The following is a 27187-nucleotide window of genomic DNA, read 5'->3' as shown; positions in this document are numbered from 1 at the left end:
TGGAGGTAGAAACTCAGATTCTAGTCCGTCTTGAGCAAGTCATTTCCCAGCCTCTCGATTTTCCCATTTGCACAATGAGAGTGTTGGTCTGGCCTCCCACAGGGTGATGGCCTTCCCTGCCTCCATATCCTGGTTCCTGGACTTCTAGCTATACTTTGAGCCCTCCTGATGGGGAAGATGGAGGTCCTGCCGGAGGCTGGAGCCAGAGCTATGAGGTGTGGAAAATCTGGGTGGGGCCGGATGGGGACTCAATTCACCCCTCAGATCTCTGGGGCTGCTTGCTGATGGCCTGAGATTTCCCTTCCTGCCACCTCTCTGGTACTCCTTTCAGTCCAACGTCTTAGTCTTAGACCATCCTAAAGACTGAAAAGGACAAAGATAGGGTTCCAAGATACACAACTCACCTCCCTAACTCCAATCCTAGGGCCCTTGTTCAGACAATTGGGTGGACTAGGTTTAAGTAGTCCCCAGCTCACAGCCAGTTTCTGGATAGTTATCCACAACCCACATCTAGAACAGGCCCTTCCCCCCCTTTCATTTGCCCAAAATGCAAACATGTAACCTGCAGGAGGGGGAATGGAGATTGTCAGGCCCTGGCCTTCTGCTTGAGGCCCCCGGAACTAAGGGCTCCATACAAGTCCTAGAGTCAGGACAAGCCAGAACTGAGTCTCTGCCCTGTGAAGTACCCTCTTCCTCCGGACAATGCACAGCCAAGCTGAGCTAGCACCAGAGGGGCTAGTAGCATGTAGGAGTGGTAGAAGGGTCCTTGGACAGAATTAAAGAGCTTCTAGTTTCCGTTTGAGATGAGGGAGCATCACGGGAGGGAACTGTATCCCCAGGCAGAGACAACCCCCAGGGTGCTGGGGACCAGGGTCAGAAGTGGTTCCAAAATTGAATGTTTCTGGAGATGCTGGCTTGTCCCCTTCACCACCTCTCTCACTCTACTGCCCTCCCCACCCAACTACCCTGAGGTCCCACAGGATCTACTGAGTCCCTGTCATAGAAGTTGGGGGTGGGGTGGTGAGACGGCTTTGACAGATCCCAGGCAAATCTGGGGAGAAGGTGGGCTCTTGGGGGAACAGCTCCAAGGTGGAGGAGGACCCAGGGGCCTCCAGCTGGGTGTGTGCAGCCCCCATCTTGGCCTTCCTGACCAGGCTTCTGTCCTGGCCCAGCCTTCCTCTTTGCCTGGTACTGAATGATTGACTGTCAGGGGCCTGGCCTGGCACACCTTCCCTGGGTCTTTGAGGGTATCCCCTCCCCTCCTCTCCCCAACCAGGGCAGGGAGCTACAGCTCCCCTCTGAGATTCCATGCCCTGAGGCTGAACAACAAAGAGGTCTCCCCTAGGAAATGACCCCCCAGAAGCAGTCCTTGAAGGGAAGGTCTAGGGCCTGGGGATCTGGTGATAGAGACCATTGTTCCTGCCCCAGGGCCCCATTTCCCCAGACTTCCACTCTGTACCCATCCCCAAGTTCTGCATTTCCTGGCCATTACCCAGGATCTGGTCTCTCCTCCAGGTCCCTCCTCCCTGACTGACCAGAGAGGGTGGAGTCTCCAGGCGCCTGCCAAGCCTGCAGGTGCTGGGCTGCGTGGGGAGGGGGGTCCTTAGCAGCTGGTGTTCGGGCGGCCCCTCCCCCCTCCCTGCTCTAAGCCAGAGCCTGCTTCCTGTCATCCCTGTCAGCACCCTGGATGGGGGAGGGAACAGGTAGTGGGAGAAAAGGAAAAAGGACTGAGCAGTTGGAGTGCAGTCATGGGGGGACTGGGAAACAGCCAAAGAGAAATGGCAGTGGGGGAAGGCTGAGAAAGGGGCCTGGGAACAGGGACAGAAAGGACAGAATGTGCATCCCAGAGCTGAGTGAGAACACAGGGGAGAGTCAGGGCCCCAGGAGGTTGCAGACCCTCAGACAGGGAGACCAGAGACAGAGAGAACCCAGAGAAGGGGAACAGAGACATAGGGACAATTTGAAAGAACAGGAGATGGACACTGCAGAAAGATGTAGGTTTAGAACATCTTGTAACCACAGGTGGAAGGCACAGCGTGGGTGGAGGAAGGGGGCACTGTGGTGAAGTGCCCCTCCACTGAGGATATAGAGGTAGGCTGTGAATAGGGACAGCTGGGCTGGAGGTGGGGCTATTGGGGATGCCCCTCCCCCTTCTGGAAGACCATTCTCCCATTAAAGGACTGGAGGTAAAAAGGGACCAAGCTCATGCCACGAGTAGACACTGAAGGGCAGGAGAAGTGATGGGCCTAGATGTGACTCCATCTCTTCCCTTTTTCTTTTTGGTCACAGTGGACAGGCCAACAGCTAGGGAAACTGCCTTGCCCTACTCTATTAATTCTGACCTGGCCTTGGAACTTCTGGGCTTGGAAGCCATCCAGAATCTATGTGAGAGTGGGGAGACCAGGAAGGGGGGCTCATACCCAGGTGCTAATCCCCATCCAGCCAAGGCAGTACCAGATCCTCATTGACCTTCTTGGAGATTAGTCCCCATGGAGACCACTGGCAACTCGCCCCCTCACTCTGGCTGGGCCAGGTGGGTGGCTGGGTGGGGCAGGCAGAGGCTGGATGGGGAGGGGAGTGAGCCTTCCTAAGGCATTACAGGATCACAGCAGGCAGGGTTAGGAGGCCCCTCCAGGATCATCAGCCAGTTTAACTTAACAGGCAAAAAAAAAAAAAAAAAAAAACCCAGAGGCTCCAAGAGTGAGAGTGACTGGCTAAAGGCCACAGATGGAGCCAAGAAAAGCAATGGGAGCAGAAGCCAGATCTTTGGTTTCATTCCCAGGTGTTTTTTCCTGGAGAGCAGAGGCCTGTGCAGAAACAAGAGAAATTGGGACACCTGCTCTGACCTTGTCAAAGAGGTCATGAGCAGGCAAGGTGTGAAGGTGCACCATGCTGAGTGCGTGCTGGCCTTCCCAGGGCCAGGAGGAGGGGGAGGAGACAGATCTCCGCACCCTGCTTGCTGCCTGGACCACCTCTGATCCCAGCCCAGCCTCTGGTGGGACGGTGGGGAGAACCATGCCACAAAAGCTGTTATAACTGCAGGCGACAGTAATCTTTAACATTTGTTAGGCACATGCTGTAGGGCAGTTTTCTGTTTTGCATGTATTTAAATCTTCATGACAGTCTTTAATAAAGACAATTATTCCCATTTCACAGAGGAAAAAAAAAACTTGAGAAGCACAGTATATCGCCCGACTTATAAGCAGTGGAGTTAAAATTTGATCCCAGTAGCAGCCTGGCTCCAGAGCCCACTCTTTCTAGCCTTTCTGTGCCTGTACAACAATGGCTGGGCAGTTCCAATGATGTCTCTCTGGGCAACTGCAGAGTGGGCATGTGTGCATGTGAAAGTGCACAAGGTCATGGTCATGTGTGAATCCGACACCCCACACAGTGCCTTGCATGTGGTACATCTTATTAAATATTTGGGGAATAAGTGAGTGAACAAACATCTGTCATAAATGAGTATGACATTAAAGTGTCTATACAGAATCCTAGAACAAGGCTGTTCACGTGTGAAACGTGTGGTATCTTATCCGTGTGCCTGTAACTATGGATGGCTCTGTCTCCATCTGATTTCGAAGGTGTGTGTTATGTGCCCCCTCCCTGCAGCCCTGTGGCCTTGTGTCTGGGTGAACAGGCAGTGGCTGCTTCCCATCTCCTTGGATGGTGGCCAGATCTCCAACCCTACTGAGAGGCAGGGAAGAGGGGCTCCGCTTCTGGTGGGAGGGGACCATGGATCTGGCTAGGCGGGGCTCCCTCCAGAGTCGGCCTGATCTGGGCTGGTTTCTGCACTGAGTTATCTCTGTCTCCCAGGAGACCAACCTTGCACAGCCCCAGGGAAGGAGTTCATCTGCCTGTTTCAGACCTGGGGTGGGGCGGGGACTAGAGAAGCCAGGCTAGAAAGGAGGGGCTGGTGATGGGACCAGGGTGGCAGCAGGCAACATTCACAGAATTTGCATCTTCAGTCTCCAAAGCCCTGGATGATTTCCCAGGGAAATGAGGGGAAGGGGTGGGAGCAGACCACTTTGAGGAAAAAGACATTGGCCACCAGCACCACTAAGCGGCCCAGCAGTACTGAGAAGCTGAGCTATTCGTGGGAGGGGCTCTCTACTTGGGGGGAGGTGTCACTTCTCTGGGGTTTCTGGGGCCCTTTTCCTGGGATGGAAACCTGAGTGGGAGCTCAGGGTTGAGTCTGAGGGTTTCTCTGTAGAATCTGCATGTCCCTAATGTGGGATGGGTGTCTGGTTGGAATCTGAGAGCCTTGCTGAGGGGATTCAAATCTTAGGATTTCTCTGTGAGGTCTTAATAGTTTGTGTGGGATGAGTGTTTGGGCAGAATCAAGGGTTGGGGTGTGGCATGGCAGGATCCTTAGATTTCTCTGTGGGACCCAAAGGTTCCAATAGGAACGAGATGAAGAGCTAGATGGGCTCAGAGTGAGTTGGGTTCTCTGAGGGTGATGAGATCCCTGTTCAGTCCTGGGATCTCTCTGAAGTATAAATCAGAGGATGTTGGGGGGCAGTTAACTCCCAGTCCATGCCCAAAGGCCAAGTCTTGGAGGAGGTAGGAGTGATGGTGCTGAGCTGGCAAACAAAGCCACCTGGGCATCCATCCTTCAGGAAGCTCTGAGCACAGCTGATCTGGGAAAACAAACAGGAACAGCTGCTGGGCTGGGAGGGGACCCAAGGGGGAGGCTGAGGGACCCGGCTGGACCAGCCTGGTTGGGAAAGGGGGAGACCCGAGGGTTCCACAGCACAGGACAGGATGAGCTCCCACAGTCCCATTCTGGCACCTCGGGGTGGTAATTCCTGAGAGCCCTAAAGCCAGGGGAGGGGTCTCGGGGTATGTGGGACCCTGAAAGTTCTTCTGGACCAGTGGCTGTAGGTGATGTTGGACATGTGGTGTGCACATTTTTTAAAAAGCTGGTTGTGGATAGAACTAAAAGCCAAGGGTGGGATGGAGGGACCTACATATTTTCCGGAAGAGAAAACCAAGGTACAGAGAGGGGAGAAGCCGAGAAGCTGGCTGGTACCAAGATTAGAGCTGCCAACTGGAATGGGATGGGGGGCTTCTCACACACCCCAAATGGCCCCGCTCCAAATCCCAGAAGGATGCCTAATTCTGACCCAGCTCTAAGCTGCTACCTGGCCCCGCCCGCTCCCCGACCCAAAGACACACCCACGCACACACAAACCCCTCCTAAGGAATACTGTCATCTACCAACACCTGGACTGCCCCCAACCCCAGGTGGAGCCGGTTCTCAGCGGCATGTCCAGACCCTGGCCGCAGAGCAAACAGAGCCTCGGGGCTAACACACTAGGCCCGCGTCACCGACAGCGCAGACGCACAGCCTGACGCATTCGCCACCAGCCCCACTGGCCCCTCCCAACCTCAGCGACCCACCAACTCCCCCGCCCCCCATCGCCTGAGCCTGCTTTTGGCCCAGCGTGGCCTGGCTGCGCCCTCTGGTGGCAGAATCCAGAATTGTTTATTGAAGGAGGGAAAGTGGGAGATCTAACTGCTCACGCCTCATCCTGGCCTTCACCCAGGCTTGTGAAACTGAAATCAGAGGCTGGGACATCAAAGCTCCAGAAATCGCTATTGTCTCATTCTGTAGTTTGGATTATACTTGTAGCTTGAGGAAAAATATATCCCATTTGTGTTTGTCTTACCCTCTCCAGGGACTGAATCAGACCTAGTGGTGATTGTCCCTTCTCTGATCCCCATCCTTCTGACTTGGACTCCACCTCCATGCCCAGTTCTAGGGCACTCCTCTTCATAAATATGAGCCCTGAAAGCAATTTTTCTTCTTTTCTTGAATCTTTCCACATTTTTTATTGTGCATTATAGTTATACATCTGACAGCAATTTTTCGTGAGTGAAAAGAGAGATCCAGCACCCAGAACCCCGTTCTCAGTAACCCAGGACTTCAGGAGTGAGGAGGTTAGCAGGATGGGCAAACCATCCATGGCCTGCTCCTACTGGAGAATTTCCTCTACCCTGTTTTCCCCTTGGACATTTGGCCCACACCTGACCATCTTGCTATTTACTCAACAGGTTTCATTGAGTGTCTACTATGTATCCAGAATTGTGCCACATTTGAGGATAACAACAAGAACAAGACATACACTGTCCCTGCCCCTTTGAATAGAGCTTACACTCTTACTAGTAAGACAGACATTTGTACACCTATAAACAAACACAAAATGAAAAAGGTATGTTGACAGAGTGATAGACACTAGGGAGAAAACATGGTGATGTAGGGGATGGTAACAGTGACAGGAAAAGCATAACCCAGGAGGTGACAGAGGAGCTACAAGGACAAGATCTTGTGACTAAGATATTCCAGGGAACAGGAATAGCAATTTCCCTCTCCAATGCAAAGGCCCTGAGGTGGGAATGGACTTAGCAGGTTGTGAAAAAGGATAGAAGGTGGCATCATGGGCTTCCAGAAACTGGGACAGTCACATCTGCCCTTTTGTGGAGTCCTTTTGGTCACAGGAGTTGGGTCAAAGTAGTGGCAGAGCCTGGCTTTGGTTTTTGATTTGTTTCTATTTTTGACTTAGTTCTGCTCTTGCTCTCGGAACTGGCTACTTATGTGTTGGAGATACTGGGGTGCCGCAAGGAATCAAACACCGCTAAGAAGCAGTTTAACAAGGCCAACTTTACTTCTGCAGAAGGGTGCGCTACCAAAGTGCTGCAAGCAAGCACACTTGGAAGAGCAGTTCGCTTGTTTTTGTGTCTAATGCAGCCCTGCCCCTGGCTCTGATAGAAGCTTGGGTTAAAATCTACAAGATTGGCCAGTTTTTAAAACGGGGAGGGCAAAAGGAAGGGTTATCGTTAAGATGGCTAAGATTGGATCTTACATCCCCATTAAGGCTAAATACTATATTCTGAAAATGGACCATGGGACTTTCTATTTCCTCACAACCCCTCCCCCCGCCTTTTCTTTTTATACCTTTTGGCTTCCTTTTCACTTTTGTTCTTGTACCCTTTGGTATTGCCATTCATCCTAGATATATTCACTTTCTGAGGTGGAAACTGTCCATGCAAATGAGCTCTCCTCTTTTCAGCAGTTTGGATAGCCATGCCAGTGACCAGGAGCACTTGGTAAGGTCCTTTTCAGTTCTGTTGAAGCTTGTCTTCTTTCCACATCCTGATTAAAATCAAGTGGCTAGGCTGGAAGTGATGAACTGCAAACTCCAGAAGAGGAGTCTGAGCAGCAACTATAATACTCACACCAGAAAAAGAAACACAGATCTCAAATAGACTCAGAACAAAGTTGTGGCTCTGATAGAACTTTTTTTGACATTTGTCAGGCACCCTGTATAAAAACCCTTCCTTTATAACCTCCCAGTTTAATTTCTTTTCAAGAGGGCTGTCACAAATGTACATCTCAGGTAACATTAAAAGAATCATTGTCCCATCTTTTAGATGTCCATTAAAGGCTATGTTTTGGTTATACTCTTCTGCCAGGTGTTTAAGACCAAGTTGGACAAAATTGGCCTTTTTCCTATCTACTGTTATAGTCAGCTGAGATTTGTCAGGGATCATTCTTGGGAACTTGTGAGAAGCATCTGAGCTCCTTTAGCTTTTCCTCTACCAGTTATATCATCTGCCAGGAAGTGTGAGGGCCTTTCTGACCCATGTGGCTTCCCTTGGAATCATCAGGGACATTCCCCTCTCCAATGACCCTCCTCTTTGCAGAATGTGCACTGGTTGGCTTCCTGTTCTCTAGGGTCCTCTCAATCCCCCTGATTGGGAGATCCTGTGACTCACTGGAGTTGCAGGGCCCTTAGAGGGGTCCCCATGATTCCCTTATTCTGGCCAACCTAAGAGGGCAAGGACCAAAATACTGGCTGCTTTTTCCTTGGCCCTTTTACTTCCTTAACTTTGGTCTCCATGTTTTGGTTTTAAACACCCAGCATGTCCATTTCACCAGTCTTGAAATAGAAGTACTGGGTTTTAATTTCAATGCCTATAATTTTATAGTTACCCCTTCAATTTAATAGGGGTATCAGTACTAGAAGTCAGCTTTATATCCTATCTGTCCTTTAAGTGATGGTTTATTTTCTCAAATTAACTGAGGTTGTTCTGTTAGAAGCATTGTTTCTGCAAAACACTAACAGACAACAGTTGTAAAGTTTTACAAGGAAAATACAAAATAAAATTAATAAGAGCAAAAACTTACTCAGTTCTTATAATAGCTATGAACCAGGAAACATAATTTTTATAATTCCAAACCCTCAGCTATGTATTGTATCCATTGTTTATTTTGAGATCACAGTAACACAAAAAAATATATATCTATATCTTTTGAACATAACTGTGAATGTGCTTATAATTCTGGCCTACTTTGGAGCCATCCTAAACCATGGAGTAGGGTGAAAGACAGAGCCTTATCTCAGGTAAGGTAGGATTCCTGACAGATCTTAGGTAAAGTGCTTTATTTCTGAAGGTGATATTTGTCTCTTTCTTAAGTATCATTTACAAAGTTCTCACATATTATTCCTGAATCCATCTTAACATCAGTTAACATAATATATTACATCTGAAACATTAATCAAACAGAAAACAAATCAGACTCTCCTTGTTACCTTTCAAAATATGTTTAAATCCTCATCCCCGTGAAAAGAGCAACAGAAAAAAATATATAAATTATATATATATATATATATATATATATATATACATATATATCTTATTGATAACAAGTTATCTTTTTTGAAAATATTTATTTTTTAGTTGTAGTTGAACACAATACCTTTATTTTATTTATTTACCTCTATGTGGTGCTGAGGATGGAACCCAGGGCCTTATACGTGCTAGGCAAGCGCTTTATAGCTGAGCCACAACCCAGTCCCACAGGTTATCTTTATCCAGTTACAAAACATTAAATGACATAAATGCCAACCAAATTGGTTATTTCCATATAAATCTGAAAGAGACTATTGCTATGGACAATTTTAGTTTGGAGAATACCAACTTGATTAAATGCTGTTACACTTTACATTTAAAAAGCTTGTATATCTGTAAACAGGTACAAACCCTAATCCCTTAAATACTTAGTTTCCCTAAGTAATAAAACCTAACATACACAGGAAATTCTTTTGATAAGAGCAGATCAATGTTTTAAGGAGCCCTTATTGTTTCTAAATAGAGAATTTGCATATTAAAGGTTAACCTTGTGGGGGGGAACCTTGAATAACTTGGACTATGCTGTTTATAGCCAACTTAATCACATACGCAAGCCTTTTGAGATTTACCTTCCACAACCCTTTTGCAACTTACTCAGACATTCTACAGCTTGTTTGCATCCTTAGTTTTGTTTTCTCTTTCATTTTGGACTTTAGCATGAGAATATTTCTTTACCATTCCCTCTAACTTTTCATACTAAAATATATTTCCATACCTATAACTTTCTTCTATCTCTTTTCTGGTTTCAGGCCCTTTCTTAAATGTACATTCTGAAACAATCCTTATGAAATTTCTGAATTTAGACAAATCACTCCTTTTTTTTTCTTTTTTTAAATTTGTTTTAATTAATTACACATGAAAGTACAATGATCTTGACAATTCATACATTTGAATCAGATGGGGTATAATTTCTCATTTTTCTGAATGTACAGGTTGCAGAATCACATTGGTCATGCAGTCACGTATATACATACAGCAATAATAATGTCTATTTTATTCTGTTGTCCTTCCATTCCCCCCTTCCCCTTCCCTCCCATCACTTTTCTCTACCCTATCTAATGTGACCCATTTTTTCTTTTTTTTCCCCTCACATCGTCATACCTGTATTCTGTATAACAAAGGGGGTCTCCTTCCCTCTTCCATGCAATTCCCCTTCTCCCTCCCTTTCCCTCCCATCTCTCTTCCCTATCTAGAGGTAATTTTCTTCTCATGCTCCTCCTCCCTATCCCTTTTTGAATCACCTCCCTTATCTCAGAGAAGACATTTGACATTTGTTTTTTTGGGATTGGCTAAGTTCACTTAGCATAATCTGCTCTAATGCCATCCATTTCCCTATAAATGCCATGATCTTGTTATTTTTTAGTGCTGAGTAATATTCCATTGTATATAAATGCCACATTTTTTTTTTATCCATTCATCCATTGAAGGACATCTAGGTTGGCTCCACAGACTAGCTATTGTGAATTGTGCTGCTATAAACATTGATGTGGCTGTGTCCCTGTAGTATGCCGTTTTTAGATCTTTTGAGTATAGTCCAAGAAGAGGGTCAAATGGTGGTTCCATTCCCAGTTTTCCAAGGAATCTCCATACTGCTTTCCAAATTGGTTGCACCAATTTGCAGTCCCACCAGCAAATCACTCCTTTTTTTAAAAAAAAAAAAAAATTAGTTGTATATGGACACAATATCTTTATTTATTTATATTTATGTGGTGTGAGTTTTGAACCCAGTGCCTCACACATGCAAGGCAAGTTATCTGCCATTGAGCTACAACCCCAAACCCTAAATCACTCTTTTTTTTAATGAGGTAAAAATCTATTTCACAGTACTTAAAACACAGCTGAAATTTTTGTGCTCTTTGCATATAGAATTATACTGTAAGGGACCGGCGAACAATGGAGGAAGAGACCACCAAGAGACTGACTCATGCAACAGCAAAAGGGGGTTTATTGCAGATCCAGCGCTCTGGGGCTCCGTGCTCACTCAAGAAGGGAGAGTGGCCAAGAGCCCCGAGCAGGGGTTAAGCAGTGCTTAAGTACACTTTTTGGGGAGGGCGGGGGCTTTGCATACATCAGAGCAAATCATCATGAGGTGAGGGAAAATCGAACAACAACTCTCAAACATGATTAGTACATTCATTGGCCGGAACAGGTCGGGCAGGGGTGATAGGTCAGTCCTAAAGTGGGGTATACATTCAAACTGATTGGTTTAGGCCCTGAGGTGCCTACGTGCTGAGCTGCACTGGGCCCAAGTTGTTAAACAACTAAGTGGTCAGGGGGAATTCCTACACATATCTAATGGGTAGTCCCGGGAATTGTCTTAACAGCTACAGGAATTTCAGGCTTTGAGTGTAGCTTAGAAATTTAACAATACCTGGTCCTTTACATTTTAACTTCAGTTTCTTTTACCCTTTCAATACCTGTTAGAATTTTAGCTCTTCATAACCTAGCTTTCAGTGAAGACTCAAAACAAAGCAGTCTTAAACTGTTTTCCCATTTACCAACAACTTATAAAAACACATTTATGAAGATTAATCCTATTTATGTTAAAAATCATTTACACATTTTAAACTTAAGTTACCCATGAAAACCAAGTATAGTTAACACTTTAAATTAGTTATTCCTGCCAATGGAAAAAAAAATCCTTTAAAAAAACCCCAGACATTATACTTTAAATATTTTATAGAAATCAATGCTCTCTTGATTGGCTGGCTACCTAGAAAACCTGTGGATTCATAATCTAAGACCTCTTTACTCATATCTACTTAACCCATTTAAGTCATATGAACCGAAAGACATTTAGAACCATTTTTTTAATTTATAAGCATTCATTTATTCATATGCTAATTTTGTACTATGTAACTGATAGAGACACAAGCACTTACGTAGACACAACATACAATACAGGGTGTGCATGTATATATATATATATATATATATATATATATATATCAGGAAACAAGGGTTTATCGCTTTTTGTTTTGTAGGTATTAATTCCCTACAGATAGGAGACAAAAGAACTATCAGATTTAACCTTTTAGAAATCAAAACAGAGTCTGTCACAGATTTTTACAGTATCCCCAAATTTCCTGTGTGCGCCATGAGACCAAATGAAACAGTATTTTATCATCCTTGATTTCTTTTTTCCTTTCTTCCTAGGACTATCTTTCCAGTATTTGAACATAGGGCCTAGAGGGCTATCTGGGGGAATTCCTGTGTCTTCCCCTATAGAGTTTTCTTATTTAGAGGCTCAGCCTCCCCACTGGAGGTTTCTTGTACTGTGTGTCCCCATTCTGCTCTCCTGGATGTGGTCCCTCATTTCTGATGGTCCCCTATCCATTTTGGAAGTTTCTTGCACTCACAGCTCAGTCACATTTATATAACCTTAGGGATGTGCTGAGGGATGTGCTGACCACCAAGGAAGTACTTCTTTCTTAATAATAGATTTTCCTACCTTGGTCCAGCATGGAGTTACCTGGTCACCGAGGTGCTTGCTTGGGCCCTTTCTCTGTGTTGAAGATCCACTTTTGGTTTTGGGTCCATTGTGGGCCACAGGGACTGAAGGTTCCCTCCTCCACACCTAAGTGCTGCAACAGGGCAGCAGGACTCCTCTCCTCTGAGGAGGGAGTCGTCATCATAACCCTCTAGCAAGGTCTGGAGCCCCACATTGAGCACCAAAATTGTTAGACATACAGGGTGCTGCAAAGAATCAACACATGCTCAGCAAGGCAAACTTTACTTCTGCAGAGGGCATGCCACCAAACAAAGTCTAGCAAGCAAGCACACTTGGGAGGACAGTCCACCTGTTTTTATCCCTAATGCAGCACTGCCCTTTGCTCTGAGAGGAGAAGCTTGGGTGCAATTTACAAAATTGGCTAGTTTTTACAATGAGGAGGGTAAAGGGAAGAGCTACAGTTAAAATGGCTACGACTGGATCTTACATCCCAATTAAGGCTGGATGCTATATTCTGAAAATGGGCCACTGAGTTTTCTATTCCTCGTGTATGTGAATTTGGGCAAGGCCCTGTACCTCCTTGAGCCTCAGTTTCCACATGCAAACTGACCTCTTTGAGTTGTTGCAGGTCTATAAAGGAAGCACTTGGCTCACAGGAGCAATAAAATTATTAGCTCCCTTCACACTCACCCTTCACTCTTCTGCCAGAATACCCATCACCACCACCACCATTAAGAAACACAATTTTGCAAGAAACCTTTGTGTCTCCTTAACAGCTACGGTGGTTAGGAAATTCTGCTACAGGTGGTGAGGAAATACTCCTTGGAGCTACCCCTTGAGGGTCCAAGCCTTTTACCTGTCCTTGTCTCCTTTTTCCCCTCTCCCCACCTCACATGGCACTAGGATTGTGTGGGCAAGAGCTAGAACCTTCACTCTAATGGAAACCCAGGTTCACATCTCAGCTGAGTCACCCTCAGCTGTGACCCTTTGACCAAGTCCTGAACCTCTTCTGGGACTCTGCTTCTTCCTTTGGAAAATGCTGGACTGTAACCGCGCCCACCCCTTCTGGTCAGTGTTAGAATTTCGCTGAGACCACACAAGGGGAAGCCTGGGCAGAGCTCCTGGCCTGAACGGAGCGCTCAATAATAATATTGCCTAGCTTTCAGGCAGGCCATCATCCATCAAGACCTTAGCTCCACACCCTAGAGCTCTGTGCCCTCAGCGTCGAGGATCTGGTTGTGGCGGGGAGGTAAGGTTGAGATGTTCTATCTCCTACCACAGTTATCCTACCACAGTTAACCCAGGAGGGGTCCCTGGGTTACTGTTATTCCTAAACTCGCATCCTTGGGGGAGGTTCTTGTTTCCTGAGTTAGCGCCGCCTTGTGGTGAGTCCTGGTCACCTCCTCCTGATCTCTGAGAGCGAGAAAACTCCGAAAGCGCTTGGCCAGGGATCTGGAAAATGAGCTTAGAAGGAAAGGGACCCTGATGGATTGTTCCTCCAGGGGAAGGAAGACTGAGGTGCGTGAGACGAGTCATTTGAGGAGAGCCTTCTTCACCTTCGCCTTAGCATCAACCAAAAAAGGTTACGACCTAGAGCTGAAGAAGAGGTGGAATTTAGACCTTGAATTTAGACCTTGGGAAGTGCGTGGTGCATCAGCTCCAGTGCGGTCTTAGCGGGAGGCCACAAGCAGGCCTGAGTGTCTGAGCCAGGGATCCTGCGTTTTACCCCGAGGTTGAGTGCGCCCTGCCTGGCCCGGCCGGAAAGAAAGAAAGCGCAGAGTCAGCCCGGGCTCCAGCAGGGGCGCGATGTGCACCTCAGCACTTTCTGTTGTAATCCCCTGGGACTGGGGCCAGATCCCCGGCTTCGGGAAAGGCCTCGGCTCCCCAGGAAAAACCAGGGCAGACCACAGCCTGTCTGCTGACTCAGGTCCCCCACCCCTGGGAGAGGGAGCCAGGCGGGGACCCGGCCTGAGTATAAAGGCCCGCGCGCCAGGCACGCGCGCAGCCTCTGCATTTGCCTCGCGTGCTGTGCTCACCCACCCGGTGAATACCCTATGCTGGGGTGGGGGAGGGCGAGAGGAGGGAGAGCCCCTGGCAGCCCCGATCCAGCCCCGGGGTCCTTCACATGCTACCCGGGTTGGGCAAGCTCTGGTTAGACAGAGGGGCTCTCAAGAGCTGAGTGCGTGGTCCCATCCTTCCTGTCCGCAGCAGCATGAGCAGCGCCCCCGCGCCGGGCCCGGCGCCCGCCTGTCTCACGCTCTGGGATGAGGAAGACTTCCAGGGCCGTCGCTGTCAGCTGCTGAGCGACTGTGCAAACATCAGCGAGCGCGGAGGCCTACGCAGGGTGCGCTCGGTCAAAGTGGAGAACGGAGCGTGAGTGATCTCCGTCTGGGCTGGGTTGAGGGGATGCCAGGTTCCCCTCCCAAGCACGAATCCTGGGATCTCAGCCTCCACCCCTGTAAACTCTGGGGGAGAGTCACCAACGTGGGAAATCCCTCGGCCTCTCCGAAACTCCGGACCCCGACACAAGACAAATCGTGGGAGAGTTGTGTCCTCAAGCCCTAAAGAGAAAAAGGCAAGAAGCAATCATTGGAACCAGCCCCAACGCCAGCGAAATTTCCATTGTAGTTATATCCTTCCCACTTCTTTTCTCTGAACAAAATTATATAGCTCTGCACTTTAACAAAATAAGCCAAATCCCTTCGGGTGATCCCACCCCAGTCTCCTAGAGACCCCAGCCTGGGGCTTTTGGGAAAGTGAGACCGATCTGTGCTTCTCTATGCAGGTCCCGAAATCCTTGAGGTAGGAGTGCTTGGGCGGATGATCTTCGTAACCTAAAAAATTCCTTTCAACCTGGGGTGCCCTGAGTGGGAAGCCTGGGTCCCACAAACCCCAGATAGCTGCCAGTTTGGAGGTTTTCAAGAGAGGCTGAATTCCCTGCAAGGGGTTGGAGAAAGAGATTGGGTTTCTTCTTTTCATCCGCAGCAAACAAAAGGGAAGGGGAGGAAGGAGTGAAGCTGGGCAGATGCCCCCTAGTTCCCCCTCTCCTTTTCCAGATGGGTAGGCTTCGAGTACCCTGACTTCCAGGGACAGCAGTTCATTCTGGAGAAGGGAGACTATCCTCGCTGGAGCGCCTGGAGTGGCAGCAGCGGCCACCACAGCAACCAGCTGCTGTCCTTCCGGCCAGTGCTCTGCGCGGTGAGCACAGCCCACTTCCCCTCATCTCCTGCTTCCTGGCTCCAGGCCCTGGCCCCACCGCGGCCGCCCTGAAGGGGCATTCGCCCTTGTGCGGGGTGTGGAAACACACTCCCAGATAGGTGGTAATGGAACCAGAGGGAACTAGACCCAGAAGGGTCTCTGAACATTGGAACTGGGGCACCAGATGCCTGTTAATCAGCACCACGGACAGCGTTGAGGCTTGCCAGTCCTGTGCGCCCGGGTTCTTCACATCCAGTCCATTACTGTGAGCGAGAACCTCTGTCATCACATAGCCCTATGTGCTTGGGACAGCTATTCTTAGTTCCATATGCAGTTGTGGACATAAGGTTCAGAGGGACAATGTGAATTCTCAAGGTTACAAAGGGTTAACTTGGAGATGAGACTAGAATTCAGTCCAGGGATCAAGGTTGAGAAGGTCAGTCTCAGTATGTGTCTCTGTGTTGGGGGGGGGGCGTAATTAATCAAATACACTGGGGAGGAGGACCTCGATTTCCATCCGTGCTGACTTAGGTACTGGTACAGCCCGGAGCTGGGGGTGGAGGGCACAGGACATAGCCCAGTCCAGCTCTCTGTTTCAAGAGGCTGAGGAGCACTATAGGGGGAAGACCCTGGCACTAGGGAAGCCAAGAGGTAACAAACACTGAGGCCCAGGCCTGTCTGTTCTGCCTCTGCCATCTAGCACTGATTAGCTGGGCCTTGCCTTGAGAGAGGTTGCATCCAGGATGCTGGGCAGGGGGTTGGGTAATTAGTGAAGCCTTTAGGGAACTACTTTGATTAGTGGGCCAGACTTCTTTTAGGACCTCTGATTTTCCTTAAAAAAACAAAACAAAACAAAACAAAAAAACAGGCTTATGTCACAAGATGTCCTTTACACCTGATCTGAAAAGGTCCCTGGGGACCTCCCCCATATACACAAGTCTCATCAGTCCAAAGCCACTGGAGGGGCCATGTGAGGCCTCTGAGCATCCCAGCTTGTCAGACTGCCTGGGAGCTGAAGGAGTGAATTCTGGGAGTGTTCATAGAGTCAGCTTGTGTTGGGCAGGGGATGGGGGAAATGGAGCCGAGGGTGTATTCATCAACACTCTTTCAGGGGGCTGATCTCTGTCCCCCTTCTTGTGCTTCAGAACCACAGCGACAGCCGTGTGACACTATTTGAGGGGGACAACTTCCAGGGCTGCAAATTTGAACTCAGCGATGACTATCCCTCCCTGCCCTCCATGGGTTGGGCCAGCAAGGACGTGGGTTCCCTCAAAGTCAGCTCTGGAGCGTGAGTCCTGGAACTGAACAGGCAAAGTGGGAAGAACAAGGAGGCAGTGGGGATCAAGGAGGAGATGGGGAAAAGTAGTGGGGGCTCTAAGAGACATGGGGACCTGAGGCAAGGGGAAGTAAGGGGGTGGATGGAGGAAGGAGGGAGTGAAGAATGGGAGCCAGCAGAACAATGAGGGCGAGCAAGGGCAGGAGGCAATGGAGGTTGGGAATAGAAGACTGCATGGGACAAGTGACAGGAAGACCCAGAGCAGTGGGGGGGGGCAGGAAAGAGATCCAGGGAGGGAAAGTTAAGCACTAGTTTTGCAGCTGAGAGGAGGGTGCTGGGAGATGGAAGGGGAACTACTAGTGGAGGGCATGGGTCTGGGCAGGAGCAGATCCTACTCACCAGGGTTTCCTCACTGGCCTAGGTGGGTGGCCTACCAGTACCCAGGCTATCGAGGCTACCAGTACGTACTAGAGCGGGACCAACATAGTGGGGAGTTCCGTAACTACAGCGAATTTGGCACACAGGCCCACACTGGGCAGCTGCAGTCCATTCGGAGAATCCAGCACTAGGTTCTACAGCGCCAGCCACCTCCTCAGAGGGCCATCAATAAAGAATCCTGAACCTGCCTGCTCCTCTTGCCTCCTTCTTGGTGTCTTCCTTTGTGATCTCCATCATCACCCTCTGAGGGCTACAAACTGATCCTCCCCTCAGCCCCAGGATCCTGGACTATCAAGAATAACTGGGCTTAGGGTGGATGTGGGTAGGCATTGAGGGGCTGAGAAGATGCTGGTAAGAGTTGTGGGGATCCTGTCAAATACATTCTCATATCTCTTATTGATAAAGTCCTACCAGGGTGGGTCAGGAGACTGCAAACCCGGGGACACACTTGTCATCCTCTGGATGGTGTGGATATACCCCCACAGCAGGGCTTTTAGCTAGATTTCAACCTCTACCCACACTCTCGGGACCAGGTACCACCACACAAGGCAGAATTTCCTTAAGACTATGTGGAAGTTCTGTTGGTTTCTCTTGAGCACCCACCCTTTATCTCTTCAGCCATTATCTTCACCCTGGTTCCCCACCTAGCCAGAGAATACTACCAGCCTCCTTCAATAGTCTCCTTTCCTGCATTCTCAAGACAGGAATTAGTGAGAGGGCTGGACCCAGCCCCAGGCCCTTTGTTTGAAAAATTAACAGAGGACCCCTGAACTAGAGTGTCCCTCAGTCATTGAGTTCTGGGAGAAACTGGGCATGATGGCATATGCCTGTAATCCCAGTGATTCTGGAGGCTGAGGCAGAAGGATTACAAGTTCAAAGTCAGCCTCAGCAACTCAGTTTTAGGATAAGTGGCAGAAACTTACAGTCACGACAGGGCTGAGTATGGCAGCAGCCATCAGAGATGCTAGCTCCAGTGTGGTTTTCTTCCAGTGACTCCTTTGCTACAGTTAGTGGTATCCCTTCCTCCACAAAAGCAGAACTTTCTGAGGCTCTTTGAACTCCTCTCAGCTTCTCCTGCATGGATTCTCCTGTTGTTCAGCCCCTAGTGGGGAGGGGCACCCCAGAGCCCAAACAAGGCAGGGTGATATTGGAGAGCAGTCTGACTTGAATCTGGGCTGTGCAAAGTCGGGAAATTGCTCCTTTGGAAAAAACCCTGGACAAAAGTCAAAATATTTGGAGCCAAATCACATAGCATCCATGAGCCTCTGTTCCCTTCTCAAACTGAGGCTATTGGTCCCTGCCTCTTGTGTCTCAAGGGATTGGTGTATGAATGCAATGGGAAACCCCTGAAAAGGTTTGTGGTATTATGAAGGAGTATTGGGGTAGTCCATGTAGGGCCCTCCTACCCTTGCCCCTTATGAGTCTTTGGGTTGGGGCACTAAAGGACAAACTTATAGGTGGGGTATGGATTCTGCTTTACACCTGAGTGGCCTCTAGAGTTTGTGGCCCCTGTTGCACCTGAATTCTCTTAATACCCTCTATTTTTCATCTGTTTCACTAATGAAGGACCTGAGATTTGATGAAATCACTCATTTACTTGATGACAAAACCAGGCTTTGAATACAGGCTCATAATGTAAAATCCAGGCAAGTGGAGGTTGATGTGAACTGTATGCTAACTCCTCAGGTGTCAGCAGAACCCGAAACTTCTATGGGCCTCCGACAAGTGTGAGGTTCCTGGATGGTCAAGACTCCTCCCCTCCCCTTGAGGAATGATAATAGTAATAATGGGTAGAAGTATAGAACCTCATCTATACACTTCACATAGATTATCTTATATAAAACTATTAATTCTATATGCAAGTATTATAATTCCCACTTTATAGATAAGAAGGCAAAAGTACAGTGAAGGGTTTGTGTGGCTGCTTCCAGAGTCACACAAACAGGACGGGAGGGTGCCAGGGGTTGAACCTAGAACCCCATATAAATTGGCTTCAGAATCCAGCAGCCTGCTTCCCAGAGTGAGCCATGGGAAAAGGGGAGATCTGGGTGCCTGTACTTAACTGAGCTGCCCTCCATCCAGGGGGTTCTGTAGTCACTGGGGAGAATCAACAACATGGCTTCAGGACCATGAGCAGGACCATGAACAAGGCACTGGTTTGTGTATACTGAAGAAGCTGGTGAAGGTAATATCGCTGCAGCCTTCACCAGCATGGATCTTTTAGGTTTTCCTGGACTGAGGATTCAGGCTTTGCTCCCCACGTCCATTGGCAATTAGGGAGTGGGGTCTTAAGAAGACTTACCAGCACCATGTAGGAGTACTTATCACCACCACATACCAGCCATGTAGGAGCAGGGTAGAACAGAACCCACCAAGTACTCTCCGCTGGCTTAAACCCTGACTGCACTGCAGCAGGACAGGATAGAGGAGGTCAAGACCCAGGCGAAGAGGGAGAAACTACCCTCCTACACACAAACTTTTGCCAGTGTCCCACCTGTCAGCACCCAAGATTTTGGTCAGGCTGGGAACAAAGCCTGCACTGCTGATCTTTGCCTAGTTCAGAGCTGGTTTGTCTGGGTAGATCCCCTGAATGCCTCTTCCTTCTGCCTCTGCCTCCTGCTAAGAATATTAAGTGGGTAAACCTTGATGCCTCCCAGCTCTCCCAGCTCTTTCCTTCTGTTCCTTGTTGTCTTTTGTCAATAGTGGTTGGGGAAAGCAGTAACAATAGGTCATGTGATCTTGGCCCTACCTTCAAGTCCTCTTCTCCCGTAGAGTTGAGAGTTTCATCCCCAGGAAACATCCCAATCCCTCCCTTTGCTCCACCAGATTCTGTTTTACATGTCCCGAATCCCCTATCCCCATCTTCCTAGGATTCCCTGAGGTCTGGGATCCTCCATATTCTCCCCAAGACTCTGCCCTCCCACAGTCCTCTCTGGCTCCTTTGTACCATTTACTAGCAAAAGTGAACACTCCAGCAGTTATAACAAGTAAGCACAGGTACAGGGCACTGCAGAAACCCAGCCATCCTCAAACAGGTAGCCTAGGACCAGGGTCCATAAACTAATTCTGTCAGTAGTCACAGGGTACTGCATGGCCACAGAAGTGTGCTTCTGACCCAGGGTCCCCTCTTCATTCGGCTAGAATCTCTCTTTAGTCTCCTCCTTCAGAGCCAGGAAGTCCCAGAGGTACCCAGAAACCCTAGACTACCAGAGAACCACATCAGCTTCTTTGCACAAGCTAGGAGATGCCATGTACAGTGCACCTTCCTATCTTTTTTTGGGAGGCGGTACCAGGATTGAACTCGGGGGCACTGGATCACTGAACCACATCCCCAGCCCTATTTTTGTATTTTATTTAGAGACAGGATCTCACTGAGTTGCTTAGTGCCCCACCATTGCTGAGACTGGCTTTGAACTCATGATCCTCCTGCCTCAGCCTCCTGAGCCGCTGAGATTACAGGCATGTGCCATCATGCCCAGCCAGTCCTATCTTGACACTTGTACTGCTACAGCCTGGTTCAGGGTTAATTAGCATGGGAGTGATAGTGAAAGTGGGGTTGGGGGACAAACTGGGATGATAGGGAATGGATAAGGATGGGAGAGAAGTAGTTGAAGGGGGAAGTATAAGGGGCAGTCGGGAGTCAACCAAGAAAAGCCAGCATAGACTTTCAGTGTCTCTGGAGTAGACCCAGCCACAACCAATTTGCAGAAAGTGAATGGATAAGAAAAGGAGAGGTGAGAAAAAGGAAATGGAAGGGAGATGGGAGCAGGACAGAAACCAGGCAGAGACTAGACGGCAAGGGGAGACCTAGAAAGGGGGGGAAGGGAAAGGAGAGGGTAATCCAGGAGAAGTTGCCAAGGGAGATGCCCCAGAGACCCGCCTGAAGCTTGGGACCACAGAAAGGCAGGAAACCGGTGAAAGCAAGGGGAGACAGGGAAGGGGATCGGGTCTCCAGGGAAGAGCAGAGAGTGGGAGACGAGGAGGGAGGGAGAAGGCGCGGGGGTGGGCAGAGATAAAGGGAGCAACGGCTGCAAGGCCGGGAGCGCAGCGACAGGCGAGAGGGAGGGAAGCGGAAATTTAAAAGTGAAGATGCAGATAACGCAGCCTGGAGACGGGAACCCGGTGGGGGTAGGGGGAGGAGAGTGAGCAATAAGAGGGGCGGGAGCGGGCTGGAAGAAAGGCTCTGGGGAGGGGGCTGTGGTCTGGGGGTCCCAAGAGGGACAGGTATACCCGTCCCTCCAGTGTTTGCAGAATCGGGAGGCGGAAAAGAAACGCGCTGGCTGCCCCCTTCGGAGCTTGAGGCCAGGGCCCATCCCCCGCGCGTCTCCCGGGCTGCGGGACGCGGGGGGCTGCCGGGTGCGCTTGGCTGTGGCAGGGCGCGTTGGAGACTTTATTGCGATGGGAAGATAAGAGGGGCGGGGGCGGGGTCCGGGGGGCCGAGGCGGCCGCACTTTAATTAAAACGGAAATTGCGGCCCCTGCCCGCGCGGGGACCGGAGGGTTCCAAGCCGCACCATAGCTGGGATCATCGCTCCAGGACCCCCACCCCCACCCCTACCCCCGCCACACCCGGGCTGCCCCCTCCCGCCAGGCCCTGCCGGACCCGGCGCAGTCTTTTCCTCCCTGTCACCCACTGTCGCCTCGGGCGGGGATCGGTGCCCCCGAAGCGCAAAGCCTGACGCGCCCCCCTTCCCCGCCCCCCCATCTCCCACCGCCCAGTCCCCGGCAGCGATGAGACAGAGCGGCGCCTCCCAGCCCCTGCTGATCAACATGTACCTGCCAGGTACCAGGGACCAGCCGAAGGCTGGAGGCACCAGGACCCTGGGCGGGAAGTCTAGGCTAGGGCTTGGGGAAGGGGATTGTGGGGTCCAAACGAAAAGGATGCGATCTGGACACTCGGATTGCGGGGTGGGGGACCGATTGCAATTTAGGACATGCAAGGAACCTTAAAGGTAGATAGAGAACTCTGCGGTTTCGGTGTGGGTCTGGAGGATTCGAAGTGAGCCGATTGAGAGCCTAGGAGGATGAGACCGGGGTTCAGGGGCCCAGAAAAGCCTGGTGGGGGAGCAGAGGTCTTCCATGTGGTGGAGGACTCTGTGCTCTAGCCATGCGAGGACGCAGGGAGTCGCCCCTGTGCCCTCAAGGCTCCTCACCTTGGTCCTCCAAACGTTCGCACCCGCGAGGCCCTCAAGCGCCCTCCTCTTCTCTTCGAGGGGCTCCGCTCGCCCAAGCTCAGTTGGCGCAATCCCCGCTCGGCTTTATAAGGCTCCAGCCGGCCCCTTCGGAAAACGGATTTCCTTTTTCCTGGACGCGTTTCCTGACTTGGGCGCTACGGAGGGGCTCTGCGCGGCACGCGCCGGGGCCGGGCTCCCGGAGGAGGAGCTGGGTGGCCCGGGCCCCCAGAACACTAGAGACCCTGGAGATTTGGCCCCGGGCCCTTTCGGTCAAGTCCACAACTTCCGCCGGGTCCGCCTGACTCTTTTCTTCTGCTATCGCAGATCCCGTCGGAGACGGTCTCTTCAAGGAAGGGAAGAGCCCGAGCTGGGGGCCTTTGAGCCCTGCGGTGCAAAAAGGTGAGCTGGCCAGTGCACTGGGCAATTGGAGTGAATACTGGGCAGTGAATGGGGGCTCGGCATGGACCCCAAGAGAACGGCTGCTACTGCCACCGGACAGGGTGGGAGCGATGTGGATTTTGGGTTTTTTAAAGCTTGGAGTCCTGGACTGAATGTAAGGAAGCCTTTGGGGAAACATTCCTTTGGCCTTTGGCTTTTTCATTTTCTAAATCCTAGGACTGTTTGTAAGCCATGGCAGGTGGAAAGTATCCTGGCCGCTCAGATCTTTTTCTGTTGCATATAGTTTTCCAGGTTTGGGGACCGGGCCTGAGGGCCTGAGGGCTGCTATCAGCAGCAGGAGGGTAAGCCTGGAGCACAGCCTGGCAAGGTGACCCAGAGAGACACCTCCAGGCTGGACTGCTGGTATCCAAAACCCTGCTGGTGCTTCCTGCTTTACCAGCATCTCTGCAGGTCAAGTCTGGGGGTGCAATTGTGGTTGACTCCCATTTTTGCCTGTTGGCGCTGCCCCACCACTAAAATACCAAGTTGAGGCTGGTCCTCCAAGCAACTTCTCTCCCCCGCCCCACCCACCCATCAGCATTCTAGATCTCACCAAGTTACAGCACCTACAGAATGGAGGTTGGCAGCCTCTTTTTCCCCCAAGGAAGGGGACATTACTGCCCAACAGGGACTGGTTTCCAAATCTCTGGTGTTGCTCAGCAATTGGTGCCAGGTGCACATTTTAACCTAAACCTTCCATTGCTTCCGATCCCCAAACTCAATGCCACACCCAGAGCCAAGTATCTCCTTGCTGGATTGACATGGAGGGACTGGGGTTGAAGTTGCAGGTGAAGGAAGCCCCGGGATCAAAGCAAGTGGTTGAAAAGGAGGAGAGGTTCACCAGGCTGGATTTGAGGCAATAATCAAACAAATTTGAGGAAAATCCGTTTTATTCTAAAAGGGAGCAGGATTTTTTAAAATTTATTTTGAATTGTAGTTGGACACAATATCTTTATTTCACTTATTTATTTTTATGTGGTGCTGAGGATCGAACCCAGGGTCTCCCACATGCAAGGGGAGTGCTCTGCCGCTAAGCCACAACCCCAGCCCCCCCTTTTTAAAAATTTATTTATTTTGAATTGTAGTTGGACACAATATCTTTATTGGGAGCAGGATTTGTAACAAGATTTTTCAAGTTTGAGGCCCCAAGACAGAGAAGGAAATCCTGGAGAATTTCAGGGAAAACCTTCTGGCCACTTCCTGGACCCGGAAATCTGGAGACAAATTGACCAAGAATGGGAGGACTCTGGGGCCTAGTACAACAGCTTTTCTGTCCTATCTCCCCTCCCCAGAGCTATCCCTTAGGCCCTAGGGGATTATGGCACCTTCCCACACAGGGAGTCCCGCCTGATACGAAAAAGGAGACCAAAGGGTGAGCACTGCCAGCACAGAGTTTTGCTTACCTAAAGGGGGCTGGGATAGGGAGCCTTAGAGTCTGCCCCTCCTCTCAAGTATACAAGATTTATGTCCTCATTACTGCCTGACATGGTGCCTCAAGGAAGCCCACCACAACACCTCAGGCCGGGTCTGATCCTATGCCTTTGGGTGGTGGGCACTGGTGTGTGGTTGGGCCTTGAACAGTAGTGGCTGGGGTCATCCTGTTGGCCCTTCCCTCTGAATCTGGACGTAGCACAACTGAGATGCTGCAGTCCACCCGGCAGGGCTGCCCGGTGTGGTTGTGTAGGCTCTGCCCTGAGCAGCTGAGGAGGAAGTGATATCTGGCCCTTGCTCACCTTATAAGGCTAAGGGCCTTGGTTCACCCTGGCCTCCCAAAGGAGGAGAAGGGTCTTCCTCTCTCTTTCCTCTCCCAAACCATCCGCCCAGGGGGCTACACCTCCTGAGTAAAAGCTGTGTTTGCATTGTGGCAAAAGCGCTACAGCTGCTGGAGACCATCGGCCCTTCCCTGACCAGTCGCTCTGGCAGCCCGCTACAGCACCGCTGGACACGACCCTTTCTCCCCGACTCTGGGTCCCCCCCCCCCAGTTGGACTGGTTTCCCCCCATCTTTCCCCTAATTCCAGCCTTCCCCTCTGCCCCGGGGCTGACCGTCCCCTTCTCCACAGGCAGCGGGCAGATTCAGCTGTGGCAGTTTCTGCTGGAGCTGCTGGCCGACCGCGCCAACGCCGGCTGCATCGCGTGGGAGGGCGGCCACGGCGAGTTCAAGCTCACAGACCCCGACGAGGTGGCGCGGCGCTGGGGCGAGCGGAAGAGCAAGCCTAACATGAACTACGACAAGCTGAGCCGCGCCCTGCGCTACTACTACGACAAGAACATCATGAGCAAGGTGCACGGCAAGCGCTACGCTTACCGCTTCGACTTCCAGGGCCTGGCGCAGGCCTGCCAGCCGCCGCCGGCTCACGCTCACGCCGCCGCCGCCGCCGCCGCGGCCGCCGCCGCCGCCCAGGACGGCGCGCTCTACAAGCTGCCCGCAGGCCTCGCCCCGCTGCCCTTCCCCGGCCTCTCCAAACTCAACCTCATGGCCGCCTCGGCCGGCGTCGCGCCCGCCGGATTCTCCTACTGGCCCGGCCCGAACCCGGCTGCCACCGCCGCAGCCACCGCCGCGCTCTACCCCAGTCCCGGCTTACAACCTCCACCGGGGCCCTTCGGCGCGGTGGCCGCAGCCTCGCATTTGGGAGGCCATTACCACTAGACGGGGCGGCGGGGTGCTGCGCAGCCTCTCCCACTCGCCCAGAGCCTTGCCCAGACCTGTCCACAGCCCGAAGAGGGAGCCCGGAGCTTCCCCCGACGCTCCTTGAACCAGATTTTACTCCACCTGCAGCACCAGCTCCGGGCTGGGGGAAGGATTCCGAAGCCTCCTCGTCCTCCTTAAATGATAGATTTGCCCCTCCTCGCCCCTTGTCCCCGACTGTGACCCTCCTTTTAATTTTTCTCTTCTAGGTCTCTAGATCCTAAAAAGCCTGAGCCCCTTGTCTTTTTCTCTCCTCTACCAGCACCTCTGGTTCCTAGAAGCCCCCTTCATCACCACCACCCCCCCCTTTAAGTTCCAAATCTTCTGTTTTTCTCTTCCCCACGGAGCTGCCTCATCCCAGCACCTGGAGGCCTTTTACATTCCTTCTTCCCCGACCCGGGCAAAAAGGTTGGTAAAGTCCACTGTCCCCAAGACTTGTGGTTCCCGTTGGTTCTGAGCCCACATCTGGCTGAAGGGGGCCCAGTGTGTTTCTATTTCCTTCCAGCCCCCATTAAAGCTCCCAAGCTCCCTGCTGCCTCCTTTCTCTGTTCTTTGCTCCACCAGGACCCTTCAATCAGGGGGAAAGAAGGGAGAGGCTCAGCCCAGGCCAGAGCAGAAAGGCCTCCAATGAAGAGCTCAGCAGCCTGGGTGCTGCTGACTAGGAGCGAGGAGCTGCCGGGTGGTGGGCCCTTTCTGCACCCTCCACCTCTCACCCTGCTTTTCTCTCACCCCATCCCACCCCAACTTCCACACATTCCACATTCCCCCATCTCGCCTAGCCTCCATCCTACCTTGTCTTATCTCCATCCTATCTCAACCTCCCACCAGCCCCTCCATCCCATCCCCTTCCCACATTCATAACTTTCCCTGCCTCCCTCTCCCACCATCCCATCTTATCCATCTCTCCCCGACCTTCTTTCATTCTCCCTTACAGACCACTCGCTGCCCCCAATAGCTGTGGCTATCTTTTCTCTGGATCCGCCTCCTCGGGTTTTTGTTTTGTTTAGAAGAGCTCTCACTATCACCAGCTCCTGCGCTAGCTGCCAGAGCTTGCTGGGGACCTCTCCTTCTCGCGGGTGGTGCGCGCCCTCTGCTGGTCAGAGGAGGGTAGGGTGGGCCAGCACTACACCTAAACTTGTGAAAGCTTTGGGCGCCACGTGGTGGAACCTCTCGTGCTTGTCCAGGCTGAGAACAAGTGGACCAGGTTGGCCCCAGACTTCCTTCAGACTTTAGAGAAGAGGGTGAAAAGAGGAATCCTGACCCTTCACCACAGATCCTACCTTGGGAAGTCCGGGAAGCGGATCGAGTGGATCATTCTGGCTAGGAGGCTCTTCTGAATACTGTGCCCAATGGCCTGCCGTCCTTATGCTCTCTTCTCAGCTTTTCCAAAACGTATTGGCTGGGAAGTGGCCTTAAATGCCTTCCCTTGGAGGAAAGCAACCCTGAGGAAGGCTCCTGAAGTGATGCCAGGCTTTAAAGCTGCACCCTAAGGAGATCACCTGGTTCTCCCTTCAGGGTCCTGGTATTTCTTTCCCAGGGTCATGTCTCTTCTGGGAAGGAAGGCTCCTGGTAGGTGGGAGAATGCCTTGTGGAGCCTCCACAAGGCAGTTGAGATTTCCATGTGGAAAAGGAAATGCAGATGAAAGGCTGGACAATTAGAATTGTGGGTTGGGCCTGAGTGCCCCTTCCCAGAGAGACCATCAATCACCCATGTCCACCTAGGGAGAGAGCCTTTATCCATGTTCATTTTATTTTTCACTTCATCTTTATGGTTTTCCACATAACACATAGTTAATGTAGAAATTTTGAAAAATATTTATGTAAGACCTGT

The 27187-nt window shown here is 50.7% G+C and overlaps 2 protein-coding genes across 2 annotated transcripts; both read left to right on the top strand.

The window, feature by feature from the left end:
- The first annotated feature begins 14357 nt into the window (after nt 1-14357).
- Cryba2 (crystallin beta A2) lies at nt 14358-17188 on the top strand. The gene is made up of 4 exons (XM_026390446.2): nt 14358-14518; nt 15202-15343; nt 16489-16631; nt 17041-17188. The coding sequence occupies exons 1-4, from the start codon at nt 14358-14360 to the stop codon at nt 17186-17188; spliced, it is 594 nt and encodes a 197-aa protein (XP_026246231.1).
- Nucleotides 17189-21787: 4599 nt separating this feature from the next.
- Nucleotides 21788-25317, top strand: Fev (FEV transcription factor, ETS family member). Its single transcript, XM_026390453.2, has 3 exons — nt 21788-21839; nt 22555-22629; nt 24731-25317. The coding sequence occupies exons 1-3, from the start codon at nt 21788-21790 to the stop codon at nt 25315-25317; spliced, it is 714 nt and encodes a 237-aa protein (XP_026246238.2).
- The last annotated feature ends 1870 nt before the right edge of the window (nt 25318-27187 follow it).

This window comes from Urocitellus parryii, chromosome 1, assembly GCF_045843805.1.
Source record: "Urocitellus parryii isolate mUroPar1 chromosome 1, mUroPar1.hap1, whole genome shotgun sequence".
Classification (NCBI taxonomy): Eukaryota; Metazoa; Chordata; class Mammalia; order Rodentia; family Sciuridae; genus Urocitellus; species Urocitellus parryii.
The sequence above is the reverse complement of the archived record's forward strand: the minus strand, read 5'-3'. Positions and strand labels throughout refer to the sequence as shown.

Excerpts from the sequence above, each read along its gene's own strand:
- Cryba2 (XM_026390446.2), top strand. The coding sequence starts at position 14,358 with ATGAGCAGCGCCCCCGCGCCGGGCCCGGCGCCCGCCTGTCTCACGCTC. Across the intron at positions 14,519-15,201 it reads GTCAAAGTGGAGAACGGAGC|ATGGGTAGGCTTCGAGTACC; the intron begins GTGAGTGATCTC and ends CTCCTTTTCCAG. Across the intron at positions 16,632-17,040 it reads CTCAAAGTCAGCTCTGGAGC|GTGGGTGGCCTACCAGTACC; the intron begins GTGAGTCCTGGA and ends TCACTGGCCTAG.
- Fev (XM_026390453.2), top strand. The coding sequence starts at position 21,788 with ATGAGACAGAGCGGCGCCTCCCAGCCCCTGCTGATCAACATGTACCTG. Across the intron at positions 21,840-22,554 it reads GATCAACATGTACCTGCCAG|ATCCCGTCGGAGACGGTCTC; the intron begins GTACCAGGGACC and ends CTGCTATCGCAG. Across the intron at positions 22,630-24,730 it reads GAGCCCTGCGGTGCAAAAAG|GCAGCGGGCAGATTCAGCTG; the intron begins GTGAGCTGGCCA and ends CCTTCTCCACAG.